This window comes from Carassius carassius, chromosome 32 (assembly GCF_963082965.1).
Source record: "Carassius carassius chromosome 32, fCarCar2.1, whole genome shotgun sequence".
NCBI lineage: Eukaryota > Metazoa > Chordata > Actinopteri > Cypriniformes > Cyprinidae > Carassius > Carassius carassius.
The window spans coordinates 23,653,789-23,674,612 of record NC_081786.1 but is presented as its reverse complement, the minus strand read 5'-3'; the positions used below and the strand labels follow the sequence as shown (position 1 = coordinate 23,674,612).

The following is a 20,824-nucleotide window of genomic DNA, read 5'->3' as shown; positions in this document are numbered from 1 at the left end:
TGTGAAATAGAAACTCATGAGACATGTGACTTTCAACCCATTACTTTTCTAGATTGCTCCAGGACTCATTTCATGTATTTTCATATCAAATAAAAAAATATTTAAGTGTGGTAAAAAAAAAAAAAAAAAACATTCAAGGCACTTCAGTGTCTATAACTTTTAATATTTTTGAGCATTATCAAATCTGGTTGATAAAAAGTAAAGCCCAAGGGTTCTTCTTTCCAAAGACACCAAAATTATGTGTGTAACACACTGAAGTAGGAAACTGTTACAATTATAAGTTAGGTAGAGCACTTTCAGCCGTGCGTCCCATAATGGGGGGTGCTGGCTAACAGGTTAAATATGGTGCATCCTACACACATCTACTTTATATCAAAATTCTAGAAATCATTTACCCATCAAGTAGGTACCAAACTACATACTTCCCATAGTTAAGGTGAAAGTAAATAAGGATTTAGCCGTGATAAGTGTTTAACACACAAAATTACTTGAGTAATATAAAGCATGCATAATACAGAGAATACACATGTATGAGGCAACTTCTGGTGATTGATTCCTGTAACTGAGGTAGAAAACCCTACGAATAGGCTGTAATGAAAGTTTAACACACAGAAATAATTCCACAGGTTATATAAAACATAAATGATACTTAAGATATATGTGATGTAAATACTGGTAATCAATTCAGCTTATTGGAAGTAATTTTGAGACCGTTGTTTGTATTAAACCACAAGTGGGTTAGATTTCAGTCTGTTGGTTTTGGGAGACAGAGTCTATGGTTTAAGGGTTTTGGTGATCCTGGGCCAAAGGAATGCCTTAGCATCCTTCCTGATTCCTGATAAGGCTGGGGATTTCTGCATTGGGGTCACCACAGGGGTTCTTGGCCATGTGGTCTTAAGTTTGTGCTAAGATTGGTGCTAAGATTTAGCCATCTTAGCACCAAGACCATAATGGTTTGATGGGGAATCTTTCTGAACTGTGGAATGCGGTGTTGGGTTCCTTTACTGAAATGGACTGTTCAAGGATAATCCTACATATATGTGAAAGAGCTTCGATGTCATTTTAATTTCATTTTTCCTGTAATGCCTGATAAAGTAGCGTTTGTGAGCAGCACTTATTTGATTACAGCCTTTACCGGGGAAACCGATATATCTCCACTACAACAGCGCCTCATGCTGAATTAGAGCCTGAATTAATTTGCAGTCTGTGGGAAACACTGGTGTCTGTCAGTAAATGTAAACAAAAAGCGTGCTTCAGAACTGTTTTGAAAAGGTGGTTAAGTTTGGAGCAATGTATCATTACCCTAAATTTGGCTACTACAACTATTATTATCTTGTACCCTGCAATAATAATTTGCTCAAACTCACTTTTATGAGATGAATGAAAAAACAAACAAACAAAGAAAATCGGCCAAACATATCAGCCAAAAAGTCAGCATCATCTACCAGCCATCGGCTGCCCTGATTTCTAAATGTCTTATACAACCGTTTTATATATATATAATGGTTGTATAAGTCAGTTTGTTTAAACTGTTTTACTTTATAGAAACAGACACCGGTGTTGTATGCTACTCTCACAGGACACAGTCCTTGTCCTCCGCAAAATGCGCTGCACACATCTGAATATTTGGGTTGAACTATTTTGGAACAGTGTTGTAAATAAAACTTAACCACTGATTTCTAGTTTTTATCCTCTGTTGGAAGGCCAAAAAAAGTATGTGAAATGCTTTCACAACGAAACACACAGCTTCTCAACAACATGGCACCTGCTGCAACAGTTAGAATGAAAGTTACACCTTTTTTCTTTGCATGAACGTTTGGGCGGCGTTTTGCAAATCTTCCCACATCGTGACATAGACATGTGGGGGCGTGTTAGAACAAACCATTTTAGGTAGGAGTGGTTGACTTAACTTTTATAAAGAATATCTCTTTGTATTTGAGTCTTTGCAACTTTACAGATCTTCTTTATGCACAGAGAGCTTATAACACTCCAAAGATAAAGGGAAAAATTCAGAACAGGAAGGAAAAAAAAATATGTAAGTGTAAAACAAACATAAATTATAGTGGCATTCAATATAATGTAGAAATGCCAATCCTAAATGATTTAAGGTGAAACTTGAATTAAGGGTGTCTGGGAAATGAGCCACAGTCACAGATGCCACAGTCAACATAAAATAATCTCTGTATTGCTTTAATAATAACTAAATTTAGAGGTAGATACTCATGTTGATATTTTTCCCCCAGTTTAGTTAATTAACTAATAATTATAATTTCTAGTTTTATTTATTGTGATTTCATGTGTTTGAGTTTGAGGCAGCCATCCTAACTAAGATCCTAATTAAAATTTTAAAACATTTAGAAAATGCAGTCACTTGCATGATTAATAAATAAATAAATACACTCTCATTAAATATCTTCAATTTATTTAGACACGTTATGTTAGTCGCTGGTAGTGAATCCAAATACTTTTTTTTAAAGATTTGTTTGACTGCAGCTTAACTACTTGACATTAAAAGTAGCTTGTTAGCTGGAGATTCCCTAAAGCTGACTCGTGGTGATACATAAAAGGACGATCCATCCTGGAAATTAAAGTTGTTCTGAGAGATCGCCCTTATTTTACAATTATTCTGTGATGCCATGTGGTGGCCAACACATTACTAAGACACTTTTTGTTAGTTGCTAATATTTAATTTAGGATGTTTTTATGTATGTAATTTATGTTTGTTTTTAGACATGTTTTCATTGAACCTTGTCTTTTTAGAATGATAAGGGCCAGTGTCCGGCTGATGTTGTTCCAGAGCCTCTAGACATGCCTCTTGAAATTACTGATGCCGCGGCCCAGGCTAAAGAGCTGCGCACACTGCTACAGGAGGTCCTCCCCAGACCCGATGCTCTCCTCCCACTCCTGCCGGCCCGACCTCCAGGTCTCCTCTCGGATAAAGCTCGTACCCAGCTTTCAAGTATGGGACTTCACATTGGAGACAAAGTTATCATTGCTGGTCAAAAGGTACTGCATATTTCTTAATTTATTTTACCATGTAATAGTCAAACAGACACAGTTTATTTGTATTTTTATTGCAGTGGCTTCAAAAAGCATCTGGACATTTAAGTAACTCTCAATTAAATCTGAATTTCTCTCAATTTATTTATTTATTTGCCATTCACTACAAAATATTACTCTACTCTACTCTATATCACTACAAACCTTATCTTCACTTTCTTAAACCACTCTTTGATTCTACTTGATCATATCCTGATAACGATATATAGCTATCTGTTTTAATTTAGTCCCTTAATATTTCTCTTGTGGCCCATACATAGTGGGAAAAAATAAACAAATAAGAAACTTATTTTGTGGTAAACAGGTTGTTTTTGAAACTTGGTGCTTTAAATTGGCTAAAGCTTTTTATATCATTGATTTTTATTGCTGACTGCAGTGTTAATATTTTAATTATAGGCCTGGACCACAAAAACAGTCAAAGTAGCACAGGTATATTTGTAGAAATAGCCAACAATACATTGTATGGGTCAAAATTATAGATTTTTATTTTATGCCAAAAATCATTAGGATATTAAGTAAAGATCATGTTACATGAAGATATTTTGTAAATTTCCTACCGTAAATATAATAAAACTTAAAAATATGCCCTATCATAACAATAGGCAATCAATGGAAAGCTTATCAGATGATGTTTTTCTTTTATAATTTTTTTTATGAACCTTATGACTGGTCCATGGTCACATATAGTTAATTGTATAATACACATAATTGATTTTTTTGACAATATCTCTGGCTATTGTCGATACAAGATAATCATCTTTCGACGCAACCCAGCAATGGGAGGTTATCACGGGGCCTTTTGCATAGTACAGTGGTACAGTACAGTAGCATTGAAAAATAAATAATAATAAATTAAAAAAAAAAAAAAATAAAAAAAAAAAATATATATATATATATATATATATATATATATATATATTACACACTTTAAGCTCTTTTATTTTCCAAATGTAATAGGATTACTCCAGTGAATTGTTCAGTTTGTAATGCATATCAAACAAAAAGCCAAACAGTTCAATAAAAATATGTGTATAATTCCCATCCTAATAATCTGTTCTATCTTATTATACAATCCTTTTTTGATGTGGCTTGCTTGTCTTAATATATTTGAGGGGCTACTTTGTGTATGTTGACCAAATATCCCCACAGAGGGGATTAATCATGAAAACCATGAACATTTTGACATTGTGGGGCCATTTAATTTGTATACAATTTATATGCATGTATGTGTGTGTTTCTAAAATTTTAAGCATTTATTCGTTTATGTCTAAATGAACCACAAACAGCAAGGTATGTGTATTGCTTTAAAAGCAATGTTTAATATGAAAATTTGTTATGTTAATAAAACCTAAACCATGTAAATATACACATTGGTAAAATAATAATGTGTTTTATATGTGTGCAAAAAAAAAAAAAGTACTTTTGCTTCAAAAATCAATGAAATATGTGTGCTTGTTGTTCCTAGCATCAAATGTTAAGACAGGTTACAGATGCTAGAGTTCAAACATAACAGGTTTGCTGTGATTGATATTGATTGAAGCCGTTGAGAAGTCAAATTTAATAGAACCAAGTGCACCCCCACACAATGTTCCGCAAAATGAGAGTTGTCGGAAAGAAATTACTTTATGCATTGCTCCCAGCCAAAAACTAAGATGTCACTGAACGGTTTCCTAAAGCTGCCACTCAATCAAATCTGTCCTATATGCTGTATAACTGTCTACAATTCACTATAGCTAAAGGCAGCTGCATTGCAAGCTGTGGGCCATTGTGACATCATCAGTAATGGACAGGGATTCAGCCGGGGCTCTTAAATCCATTTGCAGTGGGTAAGGACAATAGTGGGTCAGAAACCTGAAAGAAGAGTAAAGAGACCAGAGGGCTTGCTCATCTGTATTGTCCTTGCGAAATAATTCCTTTTACTATTTTTTATTTTTTTTGGCTGACTCTTGCCCTCTCTTGCCTACACATCAAATTATCCATTAATGAAATCCTCCTCCACACTGGGACTAAAGTGAGCAGAGTGCCTAGAATCTGCAGATTGGCTAATCAAAACCCCATTATCTTCAGGGATCCTTGGCGCCGCTGGCTTTCTTTGATCCCCATTTTACTTTTAACGTTATTTTTATCCAAGCTCATTTGCCTGTTTATGAATGTCGGCACATAAGAAAACAAGGTCGGCTCTCCGGCGACCGGTCGAGCTCGCCTAAATACGTGCCGCTGTGTGCGAATGTGCTTGTTTGTTTCTGGAATAAAGAAGTAATCACTTTTCATTGCCCTCCGGAGTATAGACGGAGATAAAGAGAGCGTGAAACAGGTCTATTGAACATGTATTATCGCCTCGGCAGCCCACACAGCCGGAAAACTATTTCTCACACTGTCCCCACAGAGCCTCCCCTCCGGTTGTTAAAGTGTTTCAGCAGGATGCTCCTGTGGTCCCGTGATTGAATGCATTAAGGAAAAGTGTAAATCTTAGTTTACTCTGCGACTCTCACTTGTTTTCTAAGGTTGGGACTCTGCGGTTCTGTGGCAGTACAGAGTTTGCTGGTGGTCTTTGGGCTGGAGTGGAGCTTCAGCAACCAGTGGGCAAGAATGATGGATCGGTAGCTGGCGTTCAGTACTTCACCTGCCCGATTAAACATGGTAAGAGTATAAATGAAAAAAAAAATGTCCGAAATGATAGTGACTTGCAAAGAGAATTGTCAAGTAATTAGCTTACTAATAAGTTAACCAGGTGCAGCAAAATTAAGGAATGAGTCATGTCTGTTCCATAGAATTCTTAAATTTATCCAGAACGTTACAAGTGTGATCCTGTGATATTTTAGCCCAACTGGATAAATACCGAGCGTAATGTTTACTAACTAGTAAATCTGGAGCAAAAGTAGCTATGATTTTGACAAGTGTGTTATAATGATATTTAACTAGTAATGGTTAATGTTTACTAAGTAGATGACCATATGAAACATAAAGCATCGAACAGTCTCTATTAAATTGTATTGCTCGTCTTAACCAGCCCCAGTTGTGACAGTAAGAAACAGCAACATTTGAGCATAACTAGTGATTGTCAATTTTTTTACTAATTAACCATGTATGTAAGTTTGTTTGTTCTTTTTTTTTTATATGTTGAATTTTTAGCTAGCTTCAACCAAGACAATCGTCACAGAGTGGCATTTTATCAGTCACATGCTTGATCTGGGATGCATTTCCCAAAACATCTATGGTTGCAATTTCCAACTTTACCAATGCAGTTTAATAGAAATAATGACCATAGTAAGCTAGTTGGTTTTGGGAAATGCACCACTGATGATATTTCTTCATATTTTATTTTATTTTTTTAACAATGTTACATCGCACCCTACCAGGCAAAATATTCATGGAATGTTTATAGTTAGCAATCATCATTTCTCTCTGTCCCTCTCCAGGAATCTTCGCCCCCCTTTCTAAAGTCAGCAAACTATCAGAACGCCGGAAAAACAGTCCCCGCCAACCCTCTGCTCCCGTTCCCCACCCAAGACGGATTGACTTGGCACGGGTCACGTCCAAGGTCAACACAGGTACATCTCTCATTGACCTGGTTGCTTAATAATCCACTTTACAGCTCACAAACCCAATATCAGGAGGAACCCAGCGGCCACCACAGACTCAAAGCTAATTACCATCCCAGAGGACCTTCTTGATAAATAAACTTACACAAGTGTGAACTGTGATGGTGGTGATAAAGCATTTGGCGTTACCACTTTATTTTGTCCCCTCTGGGGTTGTAGGGACTATAAAAAGCCATGTGAGCACTGAGGAATCATTGAGGGAGTTAATGTCACTTGTGTGCCATTACAGCTTTCACCCCGGGGCCCGTTTATACAGATGTGACACCCACCGATGTGTGGAGGGAATTAAGCTAACATGCATAATCTCTGCTTTTGTCACGTATACAAATAAAAGAGGACAAATGACTAATTTAAAATCTTCCTGTATTATCATACATGACTGAAAACCTCAGAGGGATTTTGTACAAGGGAAGTTGACATACTTTTGAAAAGTATTCCTGTGTTATATACTTTATAATAATAATTATTCATTAAAACTTTTTTATGATCATTATTTGTGATGGTTTTGTGAACCACGTGGAATATTTATACTAAATAAAAATAGCTAGGTTATATAGGTTTTATACATATTTTTGACAGTTTCTGTATGTTACATTGTTAGGCCAGTATTTTATAATAATCACTGAATTATTCACTCAACTAATTCATTTAAAAATCATTCAGGGATTAAAAATATCACAACACTTTGTATTGCCTTAAAACTTGCAGTGCAAAATTGACTAACTGTGAGTACTATCTGAAATGTAGGATACACAATGTTGTATTTCCTTTTATTGAACAATTTTATTAAAGCAACGTTAAACTTGCAGTCTTTCTTTTGAAAATCAATGTTGCTGTATGAATACCAAAAAAATAGGGACACACAAATAATCATGACCAGGACCAAAGATATCTTATTCTTAAATTATAATGTAAAAAGAAAATGCTATAAATGTAAAAAAACAAAAAAACAACAACTGATGAACAGATCACCCACACACAGTTCTAAGGGCATCAGATTTAAGTACAGTATACCATACATATCTAGATATCCTGTAACTTGCCGGGACTCTCATTTCTCATAATATACATCTCCAGAGAGAGGTAGTGTACCCTCACAGACTTTCATTAGTGCTCAATACTGATGAACAGCAGTTCCTTTCATCACCTCACTAGTTAAACTAGAGATGTTCCTTTTCTCATTCCGTGTGGCTTGCTGAATGTTGGCTGGTCTTTACCAGGTTGGTGTAACATTGTTGATCTGTTTTCCTATTATCTCAGAGACAAGCATTTCCATGCTGTCTTCCTCTAGGACCCAGGTATTGTCCACCCAGACAGCTAAATGCAGACATATGGATCTCAATAACTTTGTGTGGCAATAGAGCTTTTATGAAGAGCCCTTAAGGCATTGTAATACAACAAATGTTTGTTCTACTTCCCCTTTTATGTTTTCTGTCCGTTTTTTTATTTTTTTAAACACGTCTAGAGGTTCATAAAAAAATCTGACAGCAGCATTTGCTCAATTGTCATGAAATGTCACCATGCAAAAATTCTTAATGTCCTGAAAAAGCTTAATGGTTTATTAACTATTATTACTATTATTAACTATTATTATTATTATTATTACTATAAAATTGTTGTTTTCAGTTAGTCAGCAGTGCATATCCGAGTATCACTGAGATACTGTTATAGCTTTAAATATTTATTATTTTTTTTTTTTTTTATTTTATCACTTTTAGTTTTTCATGAGTTTATAATTTTTAACTTGCTTTTAAAACACATTTAGGGTTTTTCATTGGAAATTTGAACAAACTCAAAGTGGAAGTAAAGTCTGTAAAGTGTGCATGAAAACAAACACAAAATAACACATTGGCATGGGAGATGGGAGAAGTTTTTCATCAGAGTATAAAAAAAAACACAGATTAGCACTAGGGCTGGACCAGAATATTCTGTTATTCAAATATTCTTTCGGTGGATTGGCAATCGATTTTCAATTCTGAGATTCGAATAATCTTTTTTTTCTTTTCTGCTCTTTTTTTTAACACCTGGCATCCCTTCAAATGGTTTTCATTCAAACTTGAATATTGCTGTTTGTTTCAGGCCAAATGTTTATAAGGAATGTCAGATATGGTTACAGTTACAGTATTTCCACATGAGTCTGGTACAGCGCTGCATGATTACAAACTTTTCTGGGCCTGGAATTCTCGGCACGGTTAGAGTGCATGTGCGTGACGTCACCACTCTGTTGCTTGGCTATCAGTTTCTACATAGCTGGCTAAGTGGAAGCCCACTATTTGATCAAATAGCCAAGTAAACAGCTATGCTACATTCAGTATAAAAAAAAAAAAAAAGTTTGGTCTATGGAGGAAACATTTGCACTTATTGATATTATACCCGCTGTCAAGAGTTGTTTTTTTTTTTTTTTTTTTTTTTTTTTGAACAAAGTAAATATCAAATATAAAATAGGAGTCCCAAAAACAGGAATATCTGATCATCATCCATACCGTTGTTTATATTACACAGCCAAGGCAACGACTGACGCATTTGTGTTGCATTCCAAAGAGCTCCGTTTTAAGTGCCAGTGAAAAAAAGAAAGCGTATCTGTGCTGACTGGCCTGGATCGGCACAGTATGGGATGGTTAAGCAAAGAGAACCATTCGGCCCGATAGAGGAAAAATGTCTTATGAATCACCCATTAGTAAACGTCATGATTCAGTTCATCTGGAAGAGAAGACAAAAATGCCAAAGACCTCAGCTGTGTGGGAGCACTTTAAATTGAGTGAGGACAAGACTGCGATTTGAAACTGGCCTACCACAACAGCACATCAATTTTGAAAAATTTGTGATTATTAAGCCTATAGTATAGTATAACACTAGTTTCACTAGTGCAGTGTCCGTTTTTGGAGCATATAAGCCCTGTCCGCATGAGGCGCGCCGCTTCGGGCTCTCGCTGTTCTGTAGTTTATTGAAAGTTTATTAATTCTGAACATGTCGCGTGTCTGTATTGCACCAACATGCAACACTGCACTCCCTTGGGTCTGCAGCAACACACCCCACACGCATGAAGTCGATTGGATGAATGGTTCTCGACATAATATAAATGCAAACAGACAGACACACAGATTCCTGCCTTTATTAGAGAGAAGAATATATTCAGCCCCTCCCTCCGAAGCTTGGAATATTCTATGTTGATTACTACCAAAGCTTTGAAGCTCAAAAAATGGTATTCAGACCAGCGCTAAAAAGCACGCGACTGAGTACTTTGACATAAAACAAACCAAAAAACAAGTATGAAACAGCGGTACATATGGAATAAAGCACTGGAATTTATGTCTTCATTGCTAGGTGATGTCTAGTGGTCTACCGATATTTTTATTTATTTTTTTACAGCCGATGCCAATATCTTTGAAATCAGGGTATAAAGCCGATATAATTTTATTTTAATTAATTTTTAAGACATATATTTATATATAAATATGAAAGGAAATACTTATAGATGACAAAGTATTTTCCACAAAAAAATATTTAATAAAAATAAAATGAAAAAGGAAGTAAACCGTAACCAACAGAACACTCAGTATTCTAGGAAGTTTAAATATAATTATAATTTATTATAATTATTTTTATTTATTTATTTATTTTTTTTTTTTGATAAAGCCAAGGTAACACATTTTACATACTGCACACAGTGGAAATTATATTTTGGTTTTATATAACGTTGGGCAAATGCATAGAGTGCAGCATAATTTGAAATCATGAATTTAATTTTTAAACCGAAAGTCTTGCAGAGAAAATGCTACCATGCAGGTCACATGCATACTTCACAAGATCTCACAACTGGATTTGACTCATTTTGCAAAGTTTGTGAAATAGAAATTTTCATAAGCCATTCAAAGATTGCCTCGGACACATTGGCCAAACAGAAAAATCTATCGACCAATGCCGGTATTTGAAAAGTTATATCGATATATCGGCCGATATATCGTTCTTGGCAATATACCAGTTGACCACTAGCGATGTCCCAGTAAAATGGATTCTGATGCAGAATACAGCCAGCGGATCGATTTATATTATGTAAATAATGCTTATATAGTTCATAAAGATCATTTTCACTATAAAATTTTTTCTGTTACACTGTATATTTCTCGCTCAATTTGTGTGTAGTTTGTAAATCATTTGCACTGTTTGTATTTTTGTTGCAGAAGACAATTTGTGCAATTATTTTCACTAAATAGCTGCATGGTTTTTGTTTGTTGTTCACACTCATATTGAAAATATATAATCCTAAAAAAAAGTCACCATTTTACTGTGTTTTGTTAAAACAATGATTCCATTTGCTTGAACACCTAAACATCTTCACATCTATATTGTTAGTAAACTAAATGTACATCTTTTTAAACTGAAAAGCGCCTATGAAAATATTTTATTAAATGGCTATATCTTGCTTGGGGACTGTTTTATGTAGACAAAATTTTATTTGGTATTGTAAATCACCCAGAACGAAAAAAAAAAAAAAAAAAAAATCAAAACTTTGAGTTTTTTTCTTTTGGAGTACATAGAAAAAAACAAACAAAAAAAAAACACCAAGTTCTAGTTTGCATGTTTCTTACAATTCTGGAAATTCATTAATTCTTTGACAAAACAAAAGTAGAGTAGAACCTGAAAGAATTGTCACAGCTTTTCAGAGAAGCAGAATTATATTTTATCTACAGCCTTGTTGTGCCCACCCATTGTTCATAAACCTCTTTGTCATGTTCTTGTCTGAACCTTCATGCATTTTCTATTTCCATTCTTCATTTTCATTTTGGTTGGGAGGGGTTGAATCACACTGTGTGCATTTAAGTCTAATATGCACATCCAAGGAAGGCGACAGAAAGCGTGCTCTGTTGGACACTTGTGAGTCACTCGTGGACCGACTTCAAATGTGAGGCACATTCAAACATCCAATTACCAGAATGCCTCAGTGTGCACCTCCAGCATGTTCACAAAACCATATCCAAGCAACCATATCCAAGTGTCTTTAAAATGACACTTTAATGATGTCACTGTCCTCTCGGCCAACACAGAAGAAACGACAGCTGCATGTTGTCCTCTAATCAGTGCTGTTTCAAGGTGGTTCTGTTTCACTTCTATTCCTGAGGTGATTTGAATAGTGGACCCTGGTGGATTTCCATGTTCCCTGTTGATTGATTGTCCAATGAAGCCAAACTTAATGAGCAGTTCTCACATCAGGCTGAACAGACTGGCAGTAATTTGTCATGAAAAAGAATGAGGGAGAAGTGGTGTGTTTGTTATTGCTGTAACCCTTTGTAGTAAATCTTTATATTTGTATGTGGTTTTATAACCATCTCAATTAACTTTGGTTTTAAACTGTTGATATTTAGTGGAGGATATTTTTCAAGAAAATAAAAGAACTTCACATTAAAAGATCTCTAATCTTCCAACCACATAATTTACAAACTGAGAAAACTTGTTTTATATGTATTTGATGGCCATTTTGTTTTGTTGATTTCAGTATAATAAAAGGATATTTCTTTGAGCAATACAATCCAAAAAGGCAGATGTTAAGTCTAGCGTGTTTAATGCTTTAGCTTTAGGGTGGGCCATAAATGTTTTGGCTGCAAAAGAATTAATTCATAAGATTGTGCTGTGCATGTGTTACACTCACATTGAGCATCTTTAAAACAATCCATGTACCCCATTTGAATTGACTGAACCAGATTTCCTGCACACTTTTATAATTCATTTCCATTCTGCTACTTGCGATTCTTTAGTTTTTAATATGTGTAGCACAATGCAAATTTTTTCTCATGCTTTATGTTCTAATATTCTTATATTCTAGATGCCGACATTGCTTCTCCTCAAGTTTCACCATAGCAAAGTTGATTAGAATGTTTTAAAGTGAAAATCTGTTTTCCTGTCTATGCGGCATATTTATTTGAAGGGCAACAGAGAAAATGTTGAGCATAAATATGTTCTACATCTCTTCCAGTGAGTCTTAGACCATATAAGAAACTAAAAGCAAGACATGGTCAGCCATGCTTTATTATTTTCATATTCATCTGTAGTGTCGCACTCTACAGCTCTTCATAACCACATCACTTCTGATTTGTTTCTGTGTGTGTGTGTGTGTCTCTTTATTTCTCTCTCAAATATCTGGATCTTGGATTAATTGATTAATTGATTGATTGGTTGGTTGGTTGATTGATTTCTTTGTTTATTTGTTTGTTTAAAATATGTAGTTGTGAAATTGCTTAAATATTAGTTGGTGGAAGATTTGTTTATGTTGATCATTGTTTTAATAATTACCTGTTTAATTTATTTTACATTTGCTTAACTTTTATCAGACTTTTGTTCTAGTCAAGTTTAACATGAAGTGCAGTGTTCCCACTGTTATAGTAATATCTGTCTGTTCAGGTTATTTATTCCAGTGTTAATATTGAACTGGTTAGTCTTAATAATGTTTGTAAAGGTCAGGGATGACATTATCTTGGTTGTTTCGGTGTGCTCACTGTGCATATATTAGCATTTTAAAGGGTCCTTGGAGACTTCGTGTCGAAACACTCCAATAGATTCTGCTTCTTTGTGTGGGCCTTGTGTACAGAAATAATGATTCTGATGCTTTTGTTTTTGTGATGTCAAACATGATGCAGATTCCCTGTTTTACATGATTTAAACAATGCTGAACAACTGTGGCCTCCGAACTCCAAAACTATTTGAAAAGACTGATTGTATGAAATGTAATTCCACATATAGGGCTGCATGATAAACACTCATATTGAGGTTGCGCTAAAATGTTTTCCAATAACAAAAATAAGCTCTTAACATTTTTACTCAATATGGATTAATCTAATGGCAGAAATTAGATTGAAACTGAAACTGAAAGTAAAACTGAAACACCTTCACGACAACCTGTCAAAATAAAAGTCTGGTTTAACATGAAGAAATTGACAAAAATATTTTACTAGTATTATTATAATAAATCAATAATGATTTTTTTTTTTATTATTATTTATGCAGTTATACAGTGCTGATGTGCAGCATTGTTTGGAACAAAAAGTTCTGTTGTACATTAAATATTTGTCATTACATTTAAATATTTACATTTACATTTTATGAACATAAACTGACAGTCACCACTGATAAACGAGTACTAAATATTGTAGAAACTTAATTTTCTGTAAAGTTGCTTTGCAATGATTTGTATCGTAAATAACGCTATACAAATAAACTTGAATTAAATTAAATTGAAATGGAATTGAAATGAATTAAAAGATTAATCAAATTGTTAACGTTTCATTAATTAATTTAATCAGACAATTTTAATGATGTATTTGTATGTAATCATAAAACACATAATCCATAAATAAATAAATACATACATAGAGACATACCTACATGCATGCATGCATGCATACATTAAATAAACAAAATGGAAAACATAATTTAGCGGTTGAGACATATTTAACAGGACCTTAAATTAAAGTGTAGCTTTGAGGAGTTTGATTATGAACAAACATATTATCTGTACATTGATCCTCAAGGATATCTAGTTAGCCCCGTCACATAGTAGAGCACAGTATGCACAGGTATAGTTTATCACATTATTTAAGGAAAAGTTCCATTAACGGTTGAAACGGTTTTTGTCTTGATATCATTTTAAACAATAAGTGGTTTATCTTTGCAATTTTCTTTCACAGACATTTAAATGCTATTGTATTTTGATGTTGTGTTATATAATGGTAATAAGTGTGCCTTTTAACTCTACCTTTTAGAAGTTTGCTTTTTTTACCATCTCTACCTCTAAGAACAGTTAAAAGGAGATGTCCTTGGAATTTTATTCATTCTACATTGCTCCAGCACCACTGCCACCTCTTAAATGAGGGTTGGCTAATACATTGGTCTGAGAAATTTATTTTGGACTTTGTATTTTAACAGCAGTCTGTGTTTGGGGGCATTACAGTCTGTTCCAAAAGTCTTGGCTCTCGCTTATCAATTAGCCTCTAAACTTGTTTCATTAATGAACTCTTCAGCCCATGAAGGTCTGTGAATATGATGGCTTAATGAGAGCCCTCATTCCAAACTGCTTTCTAAGGGCTGGACGGTTAAATCTGCTTCTCTCATGTGGCCTATTTCTTGGTCCTTTAAGTGCAGTAGATAAAGTTTTTAGGTCTAGTTAGATGTCTGCAGTGCTCTGCCAAGGCTTGGGCACTTTTCCATGGTTCCACAAGATTAACATTTGGCTGGAACTCAGACAGGCTTTAAAGACTCCATATGTAAGGCCTGGAATTCTAAAATAATTAAATAAAGTGATTTTGGCATGTAGTCTCTATTGGTATTTTTTATTGAAGTTTTTATTAGTTTTAAAGCAACACCTTTGAACAAAATGTTTACTCATATGTGTAAAAAGATGGTAAATCAAATGTGGCTAGTTTGAGCCATACAGGGATCATAATTCCATTATATATATATATATATATATATATATATTTTATTTTATTTTACACAGTTCAACATTAATATCAAATGCATAGTAATCTGTAGTAAATAAAAATAGAAATATCATGTTATGTTTTTTTTCCAATGGCCAAATTCAGCTGAGAAGCACGTTGTTTAGCAGCATTCTCATTACATGTCACATGACCTTTAGATGTTGGCAAGTGTCATGGACTGATTTTTGTGCTGCTCATATTGAGGTTTTCACCTGTTTTACTATGCTAATTATTTAGTATGATAATCACTGGTTAATTATTTAATTGGTTTGACCACTTAGTGACATTATAGAGCTTAGCTGAATTAATTCTAGGGCTAATTCATGTGTCGCTTCTCCTGCAATTACTGATTGCGGCGTTGTGAACCTTTAACACTTGGCTCATCAAGCGACATTCATACTGACAGCTATTTGCAGTAACAAAGTGACCTGAAGTCAGTAATTTTCAGTGAGAGTTGGCAATATGATGTGACATGAATGGCTCAACCAGTGTGGATGTTAAAGTTTACGTAAAATGAGTAACACAATGTGGCGAATACCAATAGTTGAGCGCAAGTGATTTCCCTTGCAAGAGATATTATTTAGGCAAGAAGGAGGAGAGGTTAATAGCAACTGGGAGTAATTTTCCTATTCTATATGATTTTATTCTGCGTGACGTGTGGTAAAAAAAAAATTGTCAGAAAAACTAATCTGAAATTATGATGCATTTTTTTATTTTTATATTTTTTCTGCAGTTTCTATACACTTTTCCCTTAAGCATCAGTGGCAGGTTCAAGAAATGTTGAAGTTTAGAAATTCTGAGAGACGATGGATGGATCAATTTGTTATAGTTCTTTTCTTTTTGTCTGTACAGGTCTTCTTTCACGCAGTTGTTCCACTTCCTCTTCCTCTTTGGACTCCAGACAAACATCCAGGCGCCCACCACGGCCACTCCCACGTCAAAGACCACCTCTGCGGGCAAGGCAGGAACGGACCCCTCCTATCACCAGATCTACTCCTCCTCCCTCCCGTTCCCTCACCGCCACGCCACACTCTGGTACGTCCTTGTTGCAAACAATAGTTTTTACTATCTACAGTAAATAGTATTTTGTATTTGTATTTGTAAAAAATAATGTCCTTTAACATTATCCCAAAATAAACTATGAGGAGGGATCAGATTATTACACCAGTCTTGCATCAGCCACAAAGGCAACGACTAATCCCACAGCAAATATGTGAACGTAAATGAGTTGATCATCAAAAATAAATAATAATAATGCATTATCCCTTTTGTTGAGTCTTGTTCTGCTATACACTATATTCACAACATTTACAGATATCCATAAACTTGAGAAGCATGAGAAGGTTTAATGTTGTTTAAAGTATCTCCCTCCTTGCAATTCGACAAGATTTGCATAGCTACAGTAGCTTCTTATTTTATTTCTTCCATGGGAAAATCCTTGATAATTGTTTGCACTCTCTCAGATTATTTGAATACATTTTCTTCATTTAAAAACTGTAATAATATGTATTTATTTACTTACTACCATGTTGAAAATATTTAGCATAACAATGCTTCTAAGTGTCTGTAAACTTTCTATGACTTTCCTAAGTATTTGTAAACTTTTCCAAGTAACCTTTCTACATTATCTGATCACAGGGACACATGAAATTTACTATACAATTAACATTTTAATGTATATTATTATAATACAGTAACATATGCAGTTTCCCCTACTTTCTCCTATATTTTGAATGTAATTAATAGTAGATAGTTCATCCATCTAGTGATGTGTGTGTGTGTATATATATATATATATATATATATACAGTACAGACCAAAAGTTTGGACACACCTTCTCATTCAAAGAGTTTTCTTTATTTTCATGAAAATTGTAGAGTCACACTGAAGGCATCAAAACTATGAATTAACACATGTGGAATTATATACATAACAAAAAAGTGTGAAACAACTGAAAATATGTCATATTGAAGGTTCTTCAAAGTAGCCACCTTTTGCTTTGATTACTGCTTTGCACACTCTTGGCATTCTCTTGATGAGCTTCAAGAGGTAGTTACCTGAAATGGTTTTCACTTCACAGGTGTGCCCTGTCAGGTTTAATAAGTGTGATTTCTTGCCTTATAAATGGGGTTGGGACAATCAGTTGTGTTGTGCAGAAGTCAGGTGGATACACAGCTGATAGTCCTACTGAATAAACTGTTAGAATTTGTATTATGGCAAGAAAAAAGCAGCTAAGTACAGGAAAACGAGTGGCCATCATTACTTTAAGAATTGAAGGTCAGTCAGTACGAAAAATTGGGAAAACTTTGAAAGTGTCCCCAAGTGCAGTCACAAAAACCATCAAGCGCTACAAAGAAACTGGCTCACATGCGGACCGCCCCAGGAAAGGAAGACCAAGAGTCACCTCTGCTGCAGAGGATAAGTTCATCCGAGTCACCAGCCTCAGAAAACGCAGGTTAACAGCAGCTCAGATTAGAGACCAGGTCAATGGCTCACGGAGCTCCAGCAGCAGACACATCTCTAGAACAACTGTTAAGAGGAGACTGTGTGAATCAGGCCTTGATGGTAGAATATCTGCTAGGAAACCACTGCTAAAGAAAGGCAACAAGCAGAAGAGACTTGTTTGGGCTAAAGAACACAAGGAATGTACATTAGACCAGTGGAAATCTGTGCTTTGGTCTGATGAGTCCAAATTTGACATCTTTGGTTCCAACCACCATGGACGGCCCTCGGCGGACGGCACGACACTCCTCCACCGCCCGGTGGACAGCGACGGCTCCTCCGGTTTTGGGCAGCCGGCATGAGTCCTCCGTTCCCTGTTCCTCCGGATTCCTTCATGGAGGCAGCAGGCTCCGGCCCCTTGGCGAACGGCGCCGACTCCTCCTCTACCTCACGGACGGCAGCCGTCCCTCCACATCATGGGCGGCCAGCTGCGAGCTCGCCTGTCCCCGGCAACTCACTCCAGCCCACCGCCTCGAGCGTCCATGGCGGCACACCTCCTCGCCTGCTCGATGGCACCGCGGATTCACCACAGCGGCGAGGGATGTTCAGCAGCGCGTCCTTCCTTCTCCCAGGCTTCGGCACCACTGTAACAAATTAAACTCCATGATCACAGGAAGGAGGTGGGAACCGGCGGACAATCAAATATAAACTTTAATGACAAAATAAAGATAAAAAAGCGCGTCAGTCATCCGTGAGGGACTGACGCGCTGTTTTATCTTTATTTTGTCATTAAAGTTTATATTTGATTGTCCACCGGTTCCCGCCCCCTCCTTCCCGTGATCATGGAGTTTAATTTGATTCTGTAGAGTTCACAAATAGAAACCAAATACAACTAAAACCCAGGCCTGGTCCTCTCTCCTCCTTCACTGTTGTCGCTCCAGTTTTATATCCATCCATCTCCTCCCTGGGACTCGAGACCGGTGGGTCGAACAGGTGTCGCTCATCTCCAATTACTCCACCGGCCTCGCTCTGTTCCCACGTCTATTGGCCCCGCCCCACTCGTCACAATCCGGTTTGCATTTAGTTGGACCATCATTTATTTTTCAACAAGACAATGACCCCAAACACACCTCCAGGCTGTGTAAGGGCTATTTGACCAAGAAGGAGAGTGATGGGGTGCTGCGCCAGATGACCTGGCCTCCACAGTCACCGGACCTGAACCCAATCGAGATGGTTTAGGGGTGAGCTGGACCGCAGACAGAAGGCAAAAGGGCCAACAAGTGCTAAGCATCTCTCGGGGAACTCCTTCAAGACTGTTGGAAGACCATTTCAGGTGACTACCTCTTGAAGCTCATCAAGAGAATGCCAAGAGTGTGCAAAGCAGTAATCAAAGCAAAAGGTGGCTACTTTGAAGAACCTAGAATATGACATATTTTCAGTTGTTTCACACTTTTTGTTATGTATATAATTCCACATGTGTTAATTCATAGTTTTGATGCCTTCAGTGTGAATCTACAATTTTCATAGTCATGAAAATAAAGAAAACTCTTTGAATGAGAAGGTGTGTCCAAACTTTTGGTCTGTACTGTATATATATATATATGTGTGTATATATATATATATATATATATATATATGTGTGTGTATATATATGTATATGTATATGTATATGTATATATATATGTATATGTATGTGTGTGTGTGTGTGTGTGTGTGTATGTATATATATTTTTTTTCGGTGGATGTTTTGGCATAATTTCTGTGTTTGGGTTTGCTTTTTTCATTGCCTTTTACTTCTGTAAATGATAACTACATTGAGTAGCATTTATAGAGTGATATCTGTAAGAGATTAAGATGTTTTTAATCCTTTTTTTTTTTTTTATTATTCTCTCATCAGTAATTGCTCGCAGCAGGACCCCTTCAGCCAGCAGCACAGCACAAGAGAGCCTAGAGGTGCATTTAGGGGAACGTGTATTGGTGGTGGGACAAAGGACAGGTCTTGTCCGATATTACGGCAAGACCAGTTTTGCTCCAGGTATGACACTATTGCCTTTCTAACAGCCTTCTGCAGTGTACATTATCTCTGGAAAGTGCATTATAGGTTGGGGTTAATTGCGCATTTAGAGAAATTCGATGGCCACTCCTTTGCCAATGTACTTGAATCGCTCTCCTTTATGAAACCTCTGAATGAATTGATGAATGAAACCTCTGAATGAGCCATATTTCAGTAGCAGCATAAATGTTCCAAGATGTCTAATATCACACAATGGAGAGAGAAGCATTTTATTAATGAGTAAAAGGCCAGCCACTCAGATTCGCTTAACGCACACTTTACCTGTCATTCTGCTGGGATTTTATGACTGCTACGCTGCTAGGTCTTTAAGTTGAATGCAGCAGTTTTCCAACGTATACCGTATAAAGGTTATTCAGTTAATGCGACTTGGATTCAGATGAACTCAGCAGTTCTTCCGCACTTTAAAGTTGGGCAGTAATATTTCTTTCTTTCTGTCTGTCTGTCTGTCTGTCTGTCTGTCTTTCTTTCTGTCTGTCTGTCTTTCTTTCTGTCTTTTTTTCTTTCTTTTTCATTCTTTCGTTCTTTTTCATTCTTTCGTTCTTTCTCTCTCTTTCTCTCTTTTTATTTCTTTCTTTCTCTCTTTCTTTCTTTCTTTCTTTCTTTCTTTCTTTCTTTCTTTCTTTCTTTCTTTCTTAATACTAAATTAATACTTTATTCAAAAAGGGTGTGTTAAATGGATACAAAGTGATAGCAAAGACTAGGGTTGTTTATTGCCAAGAATCTGGCGATGTGATACATATCACGATACAGGGGTTGCGATACGATATGTAGCGATGCATTGCGATACTGTGAGCAAGGCGATATATTGGGATATTTCTTATTTTAGGAATAGAATATATTTTTAGGAAAGCTGTCATTAAGAACACAATTCAATCCAAGTTTATTTGTATGGCCCTTTTTACAATACAAATCGTTGCAAAGCAACTTTACAGAAAATTAAGTTTCTACAATATTTAGTTGTCGCTTATCAGTGGTGACTGTCAGTTTATGTATATATGGCAGAAATGTACGGACAAATCAATTAAAGATGTAATCAAACAGACAATGAACACTATTAACAGCAATTATTATATGGTGCATTCAAACTATGCAAAATTTGGTAGTTCTGTATGTTTTAATAACACACTGCCATATGCAAACCTTAGCAATAAGTATATATATATATATATATATAT

The 20,824-nt window shown here is 35.8% G+C and overlaps 1 protein-coding gene across 2 annotated transcripts in view; it reads left to right on the top strand.

Annotated features, from left to right (window-relative positions):
- The window catches only part of LOC132113027 (CAP-Gly domain-containing linker protein 4-like), a 55,972-nt gene that overhangs the window by 22,614 nt on the left and 12,534 nt on the right, over positions 1–20,824 (top strand). For both annotated transcript variants that reach the window (XM_059520816.1, XM_059520815.1), the window contains exons 7-11: positions 2,761–3,006; positions 5,565–5,700; positions 6,480–6,611; positions 15,986–16,168; positions 19,473–19,610. In XM_059520816.1, the coding sequence (XP_059376799.1) occupies positions 2,761–3,006; positions 5,565–5,700; positions 6,480–6,611; positions 15,986–16,168; positions 19,473–19,610 (835 nt within the window). The remainder of the gene's footprint in view (positions 1–2,760; positions 3,007–5,564; positions 5,701–6,479; positions 6,612–15,985; positions 16,169–19,472; positions 19,611–20,824) is intronic.